Source organism: Myotis lucifugus, unplaced genomic scaffold (genome assembly GCF_000147115.1).
Source record: "Myotis lucifugus unplaced genomic scaffold, Myoluc2.0 scaffold_409, whole genome shotgun sequence".
Taxonomy (NCBI): domain Eukaryota; kingdom Metazoa; phylum Chordata; class Mammalia; order Chiroptera; family Vespertilionidae; genus Myotis; species Myotis lucifugus.
The window spans coordinates 96493-105304 of NW_005871457.1; the positions used below are offsets into that span (position 1 = coordinate 96493).

The 8812-nt window shown below is 48.1% G+C and overlaps 1 protein-coding gene and 1 long non-coding RNA gene across 2 annotated transcripts in view; one reads left to right on the plus strand and one right to left on the minus strand.

Annotated features, from left to right (window-relative positions):
• ADAM17 (ADAM metallopeptidase domain 17) overlaps positions 1-6450 on the minus strand; it is a 44004-nt gene extending 37554 nt beyond the window's left edge. The window contains exon 1 of the mRNA XM_023743723.1: positions 6429-6450. Coding sequence (XP_023599491.1) covers positions 6429-6435 — 7 coding nt within the window. The 5' untranslated portion in view covers positions 6436-6450. The remainder of the gene's footprint in view (positions 1-6428) is intronic.
• LOC111823151 lies at positions 76-3325 on the plus strand. The gene is made up of 4 exons (XR_002826165.1): positions 76-403; positions 921-1027; positions 2256-2382; positions 3092-3325. It is a non-coding gene; the product is annotated as an uncharacterized LOC111823151 (long non-coding RNA).
• Positions 6451-8812: the final 2362 nt, after the last annotated feature.

An 8812-nucleotide genomic window follows, 5' to 3' on the forward strand; every position in this document is an offset into this window, starting at 1 on the left:
CCGCCCGCGCCAGTGCCCCGCCCCCTTCCCGCCCCTTCCGGCCCGCCAGGGCGGGGCCGGCGCGTGTCCGGACAAGACCTTGGACGTCCTAGCTTGACCCAACCGAACTTCGCCTCTGTCCCCGGGTGGCCTCTGTCCCCGGGTGACCGCTGCGGAGGAGGCGGCCGCTTGGGAGCAGCCCTCGAAGGCACGTCCGGCCTCCTCCCTCGTTTTGGTCCCACTCCGGTTGGGATCCCTGTTTTCCGTTTCACTCAAGGAGCCGTAGGAACCGCCCTGGGGTCCAGGCGGACGGGGAGGGGCGCCTGGCCCTGGGTGCTCGAGGGAACGACCCAAAAACGCAATCGAAGGACGAGGAACCTGCTCCCTGGAGGAGGCGGCCGACCCCTGGGGAGCGTGCGTCCCGGTGCGTCCACGCTGGGCGAGGCCAGCGGCGCCCTTTTAGGCCTCCGTCCCGGTAACGAGAAGGCCTTGTGGAGGGAAATTAACGGGAGCTTCACTCCTAAGACACGTTTTCTCTGTGGCCCCGCGGTAGCTCGCGGCTCTGCAAGCATTTCCAGAAACTAGAATCTTCGACCGTCCTCGCCCTCTACGTGGACACAGAAGCTAGACCCATCAGCCAACTTACTGAAATGCAATCTGCGCGGTCGCTTTCGCGCTGACTGCACATTTCCGAGGCAGTTCGTGCTTTGCAATCCTGTGCATAACATTAGCTCTGTAGTTCAGTGTCTACGGTACTGAATAAAACATTCTAATAAGGGGTGCGTAGCGCTATTTTGGTTCAACCAAAGTTTATGCAAGGAGGACATAGCACATTTTCCACTTACGAGACAGCCAAAGGTTAGGAATAAAGTATCAGTCCTGCCTGGTCAAGTTTCAAATCTAGTTCCTAATAAATTACTCCAACTATGGTTTCCGTTTAGGTTCATTGCGGTATGCCGCAGAAGACCGCAGCTGCTTTTCCAAGTTATCCATAATTCCTGGCTGTGTGCATTTTTTGGCTTAACTGAACCCCATCTGTTCCTCTGAGGTATAAAATGTCTTCATTAAACATAAACATTGATGGCATGCCTAATCAAAACAAGCCAAATTTCACAAATTATATACAATATTTTTAAAACTTCATAAAAATGTGTCAGCTGTGTGCAATTTTTATACAATACATCCCAAGCATCAGAATCTCCCTTATTAGATCATAGGTTATATCTATTTTAAAATATATTTTTTATTGATTTCAGAGAGGAAGGAAGAGATAGAAACATCAATGATGCGAGAGAATCATTGATCAGCTGCCTCCTGCATGCCCCACACTGGGGATCAAGCCCACAACCTGATCCTGTGCCCTGACCGAGAATCGAACTGTGACCTCCTGGTTCATAGGTCGACGCTCAACTACTGAGCCACGCCAACCCAGCAGATTATATTATTTTGATGTCTCCAGTTCTTTTCCAGTATCTTCCTAATAGAAGCCACTTAGCTGTTTAATAAATGACATTTTTTAAAAAGTAAACTGGCCAGACCAGTGTGACTCAGTGGTTGAGCATCGACCTATGAACCAAGAGAGCAGGGTTCGATTCCCAGTCAAAGAAAAAAAAAGTAAACTTCTGGTCCATTTTTTTATTCATAGCCCTGGGTCATAGATTTTCAGGGACAGTCCGGATTTCAGGTAATCTTTCCCATTCACAAATCATGTCTCAAATTATGGTTTTCAATTTGAGGTTTGTCTTTCATTTATGAATTATCCATACCGTTAAGATAAAGGAGCACCACATAGGAGAGATAAAGAGCCAGAGGGACATGCTACAGGGTCCCATTGGATAGAGGAACTAATAGTCTGAGCCAGGGGTCTTCAAATCATTTATTCTCTTATCCCCAGATTTTTTTAAAAATATGTTTCCCCATTCATACTTTAAACATTTTTTCTTCATAAATGTAAGTAGTTGCAAAGGATGAGGTTTCTGACATAATGTAAATACTGACATTTAAAATTAAAACCGTTAGGTCATTATTTCAAATTTACCCAATGGAATATAAATACCTGATATTTGATAGCCATTGTGGTAGCCAGCCTCCCGATGGCCCCCGATGGTCCCTGCTTCCTGATACTCGCATCCTTGTAAAGGCTGTCACCTTCCACATGGACCGTGGTCGGTCTGTGTGACCAATAGCAGACAGCAGAAGTGATGGTATTTCACTCCCAAGATTAGGTCATAAGAAACTGTCTTCCATCTTTGCTTGCTTTCTTCAATCACTTACAGGAGAAGGCCAGCTTTCATGTCATGAGAACATTCAGGAAGCCTATGGAGAACCCCATGGGAACAGGTCACCAGCCAACAGCCAGCAAGTGACTGAGTGGTGCCCCAGACTGTGTGAGGGAGCTGGGAGGTGAGTTCTCCCTTCCCAGGCAAGCTGTGAGGTGACTGCAGTCCCTGTATTCAACAGCTTCACTACAATCACATGAGACCCTGAGCCCCGTTAAATCATTCCCAGGTTTAAAAACGACATGAGTCCTAGCTGGTTCGGCTCAGTGGATAGAGTGTTGGCCTGCAGACTGAAGGGTCCTGGGTTCGATTCCAGTCAAGGGCATGTGCCTGGGTTGCGGGCACATACCCTGTAGGGAGTGTGCAGGAGGCAGCTGATCGATGTTTCTCTCTCATCGATGTTTCTAACTCTCTATCCCTCTCCCTTCCTCTGTAAAAAAATCAATAAAATATATATTTAAAAAAGAAGAAGTAGGGTCAATCCACAAATCTCCATCAGACAACAGACCCACTTGCTGGAATAAACCCATCTACAAAGTCACGTACCAAGAACTCAAGGTTTTAGTTCAGAAATTGTAACCTATTTCAGATGTTTTTAGAAAGAAAAAGTATATTATGCATGGAGCAAAGCAGAATACTTGAGAATTCTCACTGATAAAGGGAATTGTTATAATGGGCAAGAAAAGAGCCGGGCCTCCTTGAAGCTGGAATATTTTCCCCAGGTCCTACAAGAAAAGGAAACCAGCCATTTCCTTGAAGATATTATTTCAAGAAGGTTCATTGCAAAAATTTTAGTAACCATTGCTCTATTTTTCATCCCTCTTTCTTACCAGGCATCCTTCCTTGCCTTCATCACAGAATTCCTTGCAATGGCTAACCTGGACCTTGTAAACAGCATCATCCCTCCTAGATACCGGATGCCACACAAAATGTGTAGGTGCGTTGGATCTTCCTTCTAAACCCTTCTCCCTCCCCTGAGATCTGGGTAATTGAACTACACGAAAAACTGATCACAGAGAGCAGATTGGACAGAGAGAAAATGGAAACGTGTGCTGTTCGAAATTACCTCGGGTCTGAAGTGGCCAAGAGTCACTCCTCCTGGGCTGGCAGGCCCCGCGGGGAGCCTCGCACCAATTTCCCTCCAGCTCTGCTGCGGCCGAGGCCTTAATTGAAGACCTGTCCTACTTAGTGCTCTTCAGAGAAACCGCGCTCAGCTGTTGGATGTTTAAAATCTAGTAATTCTGCTGGCATTTAAAGAGCAACACCTCCCTGGGAATGGAATCAGCATGAGGAGGATCTGCACTCCTGTCCTCATACGCTAATATTCACACCAGCTAAGATATAGAAACAAGCCAAGGGTTCATGGTGAATAGGTGGATAGGAAAGTTGTGGTATCTACCTGCAACGGAGTGTTTTTTGACCCTAAGAGAGGAAGTCCTGCCATTTACAACAACCTGGATGAGCCTGGAGGACATTATGCTAAGTGAAATAAGTCACAGGAAGACAAACACTATATGATCTCATTTGTAAGTGAACTTTTTTTTTTAACTCTAACAAAATGTATTGCTTTTTCTTGATTGCCTCTGGCCTGGCCTTGGAAGGGCTCTGTGGGTTCATCTGGCCTTGTTTCCTGGCTGCTGCTGTGGCTTTTAAGACCTTTAATTTTAATTTTTTAAAAATATATTTTATTGATTTTAGAGAGGAAGGGACAAGGAGAGATAGAAACATCTATATATATAAAAGCCTAAGCAACCATTAAGACCAGATGACCAGCCAATAGCTATGACATGCACTGACCACCAGGGGGCAGACACTCAACACAGGAGCTGCCCCCTGGTGGTCATTGCGCTCCCACAGTCAACCTCCTGCGGTCCCTAGCCCTGGACTGGGCGAGATGCCCCGATAGGTTCCAATTGCTGCCCAGGCTGAGGGATCCCACTTGTGCATGAATTTGTGCACCAGGCCTCTAGTCAATGATGAGAGAGAATCACGGGTCGGCTGCCTCCTGCAAGCCCCACACTAGGATTGAGCCCACAACCTGAGCACATGCCCTGACTGGGAATCGAACCAGGACCTTCTGATTCATAGGTCGATGCTCAATCACTGAGCCACACTGGCCGGGCTTTTAAGGCCTTTTTTGCTTCTTCGTTTTTGAGCCTCCCGGGAAACCCGAATGCACCGAGCCTTCCTGGCCACCCGGCAGCTGTGGGCTTTCCGGTCCCAGAGGGGAAAGGTATGCCTGACCCTAGCTCCTGGCACATCTCCTCCAAGCCGTTCTAGTTGGTCTCGGGGAGGTTTCTGAGCACTTGTTGCCTCTGGCCGGTGCTCGTGAGCAGATAGCGCTGTGGGCGTCGTCCTTCCCACGGTTCTCCTGTGCTCGTCCTGACTGTGGATCCGACGCTCACGGCAACAACTCGAGCCTCCAGGGCTTTGCCAGGACCTTGTTCGTCAACGCCTCTTACCCGACTTGTAGCTTCTCCTTCTGGAGTAACAGGTACTTCATCACCTCAGTGCACTGTTCACATGGGTGATGAGGGAGGGCGGGCAGTGACCAGCGGCTCCTGTGTGCTCTTCTGCAGATCTGACCCAATCCCTCCCAGTTGCCCGCCCTCTCACTCATTAGCTTCAGGTGGGCACAGGCCTCGGCAGTGCGCTGCCAACCCCAGGATCCTGTCACTGACTCATTTTTACTCCCCTGCTGTGCAGCTCACCTGATCTGCACTTTGGCCCTAATTCTTCCAAGTCCCAAGTCCTGGCCAGCAGCAGCACAGCCTCCCCTGGGCCCTCGTCACACAGGCACCTCATCGGTCAGCCTCCCCCAGACATCCTGAGCCCCAGCTGCTGGGGTGATGACCAGGGCTGGCGGCACTGCCACCACTGACCGGGTGGCTCCTGAGAAACAGGCATTTCTCCTCTGGCTCCTGATGTTTCTCCACGGCCTTCAGCAGCATGACCTTTCCCTGTCTGTTCCATCACAGGAGGCTAATTAGGAGCGAAACCGCTGCCCGAGTTTTGTGTTTTTTTTAACTTTGCATTCCCAAGTTACACTGTCACTTTCCTTGAAAATCTAGGGCAATAGGTCTGCTCGAAGTGTGGCTGACTTCCTTATCCACAGGACTGGTTTCACTTTACCAGAACTTTCCGATCCTGAAATCAGGCCGTCCCGCTACTCACTTCTTTCCCACCAGTATTCCACATTCGCCTTCCTCAGGCTTTCACACGTAGAAATAGTTCTGCACCTTGGCTCACAGGCAAGAGAGGTGCTTATCTTTTAAGAAAACTGAAGCTGAGACTAGGTGGTGAAGTTACAAGTGCTAGTACCCGGTACAGTCCATGGTTCACAACAGGCTCTCAATGTATTTAACAAGGGAAGGGAGGGAGGGAGGGAGCTAGACCTTGGACGCCCAGGCTGCTCCTGTTTCTACGAGGCCACCCCACCTCTCATGCTTGCAGTTGTGGGAAGAGACAAGTCTGGCTCAGGGTTAATAATCCCGTCCCGTTTGTTTTCCCGGCTCCAACACAGCGGTGTTGCCACCGCTCTCGGAACACAAGTCTTCGGAAATGTGTTCAGTGAACCCTCTGAGGTTCTTACCAAGTTCCAGAGCGGCTGACAGACACACTGCAGGGAGAGTGGCTGAAGCACGGGCCTGTCTGGAGACCCGCAGGGCGAGAATGAAGAAGAGTGCTGGGTACTAACCCCGGAAGAGGAAAAACCTGTAACGTCAGCAGCAACCGGAGCCTGGCGGTCTGCCTCCCTGCGGGCCTGAGCGAGGCAGGTGGGACGGCGTGGAGTGGGGCTCCCAGAGGAGAGTGGCAGGGAGTTTTGCAAGAAATGCCAACTCCCAGGGCACACCACAGCCTTCAGGAAGGCCCGGCCTCCTCCCCCACACCTCCCCTCTAGGGCAGAAAGCAGCCAGGTGCACGCCAAGTTCAACTTCAGTGGCCCCTTCAACAAACCACTTCTGGTTTTCAACAGTTTGGTCTAGGACACAACTGCAGGCTATCACACAAAGATGATTCTACTATAATAATACCCAGCACGGGGCACTTCGCCCCCGGGGCGCCCGCCTGGAGCGAGAGCAAAGCAAACGGCCCAGCGGATTGGAGAACTGGAGAATCGGAGAAGGAAGCGGCTTCCCACAGCCCAGCACCGCACAGACAAGCCCGCACCTTCCATTCCTGTCAGCAAGGAAATGCCAGAGGCTGTAGCTTACATCACAGCAAGCACACCTCTGACCAGCATTTGCGTGAGAACCCAGTATTCCTCAAAGAGCTGTATTTCAACTCCTTATTCGGGCTCGACGCAGCTTCAAACCCAGTTAGGAATTCCTGTCCCACAGCCCCGTGCCGCTTCGCCAGGCGAGCAAATGCCAGTTCCGCCACACGCGCGGGGTTGAAGCCCTTGCCTCGTGGTTACGGCCTTCGAAATGTTGCAGAAGTAGTTTCTGCGGAGAAGAGAGATAAAAGAGTTAATCTTTACATAATTCTTCAAGACACGGAGGATGAGAGTATCAGTCTGAACACACTCCCTCTTCCTAAGGGCGTTGCGGGGCCCATGGCTCAGCACACCGCATGTACCTGGATTGCAGGTTCAATCCCCCATCGGGGCACACGCAGGAGGCAATCGATCAGTGTTTCTCTCTCTCAAAATCAATTTTAAAAATCTTTAAAGTCCCCACCAAATATTTTATTAAAAACTATTTTTTTAATTAAAATTATTGGGGTGACATTGGTCAACATGAACATACAGGACCCAGGTGTGGGTTTCTGTGACAAGATCTGTATACTGCACCGTGCGCTCACCGCCCAGGCAGATGTGTCACCTTACATTAGGCTGCCTTCTCCCCCTACCCCTCCCCTCTGGCGACCACCACACTGCTGTTCCTGTTCACACGTTAGTTTTATATCCCACATGAGTGAAATCATGTGGTTCCTCACTTTCGGACTTATTTCACTTAGTACAGTGTTCTCAAGGTCCATCCATGTTGTAAACGGTGCGATTCCACCCTTTATGGCCGAGTAGTGTTCCATTGTGTATGGACCACATCTTCACCCAGTCCTCTACCGCAGGCCGCTGTGGTTGTTTCCACGTCTTAGCCACTGTGAATAATGCTGGAATGAGCATAGGGCTGCATATATCTTTGTGAATACATAATTCCCAAGTGATATCTTAAAGGAAAAGCTGTCCAGTGTTCTAACTACAAGATAGATGTAACATTTAAACATGCTGCATCTCAGAAAGGCTTTAAACCTTCCCTCCATCCCCAAATTTATTTACCACACTCCCCCCGGGAAGGTGTCCTCTCCTACTGAGTTCTCAGCAGTGTCCCACAAATCCCCTCTATCTCTGCTAGGCCCCAAGCTCAGAGGGTTCGAGGAGACACAGGGGCTGGGCCCCTTATAAAGTTGCCGACTCTTAAAGCAGGGAGACAAAAATCCGTGACTGAAAACTGAGAATAACCTGCTCTTTAAGCAGGTACTTGGGTAATTCACAATTACTCAGTTCCGTACTTAACCACTTTATTAAGATAAAATTTTAAAAAATATTTTTATTGATTTCAGAGAGGGAGAGGTGGAAACATCGATGATGAGAGAATCTCGGTCAGCTGCCTCCCGCACGCCCCCTACTGGGGATTGAGCTTGCAACCTGGGCACGTGCCCTGACTGGGAATCGACCTCTTGGTGCATAGGCAGATACTCAGCACTGAGCTATACACCTGCTCTGCAAGATATTTTGTAACATTCCACAATGGCGTTCCCATGCCTACTGAAATGTCTATTTATAAAGGAGTCTTACTGCAGGTATGTGCCAGGACCCATCTTGTTTAGTCAGAGATATTAATATGATAGAGGTTTTGTTTTTGTGATATGAGCTTGTATTGTTATTATAAAACTATTTCAAATGTTGGAACCAGGCAATTAGGTTCAGCTGCTACTAACTTCATTAAATTTTGCTGATTTGTGTAGAAATGTACCTCATATATTGAGGTCATGACATTTTAGTTAAAATTGTATTTTTCTCTTTAATTTCCATGCAGTGTACAAAAACAGAGATTGGATTATAAATGTTCCACTGTATATGTAGCTTGGTCAATTTAGTAACAATTCAATAAATGACTGCTTTATAGTGGAAGACTCATTTGTAGATTTCCCTTTTGCCGTTTCCATCTTAGTGATTTTTTTCCTTTTTCTGTCATCTTAGTGATTCTTAAAGTGGCCTCAAAAAAAGGCAGCATGGAAATGTTTTCTTTGCCCTCAAACATACAAAATACATCTGGAAGAATAAGTTCACATCAGTTCATGGACTTCCTCCCTGGAGGAAATGATCCAAATTCAGTGTCAAGACTGGAGTTTGTACTCATAGGCTTGCAGAATCTTGTGTGGAATTTGAAATATTTTGTTTGCAAGCAGTTGGGGAAACAATGGATTCAGACGCTTGTGTTAAGTTCTAATTTTAGATGTATCTCTCCCTCATTAACAATAAAAAATGTTTTGTGCAAAGCCCTAATAATCTTATTTAAATGAGTACTTCCCCACGTCCCATTCAATTCTGT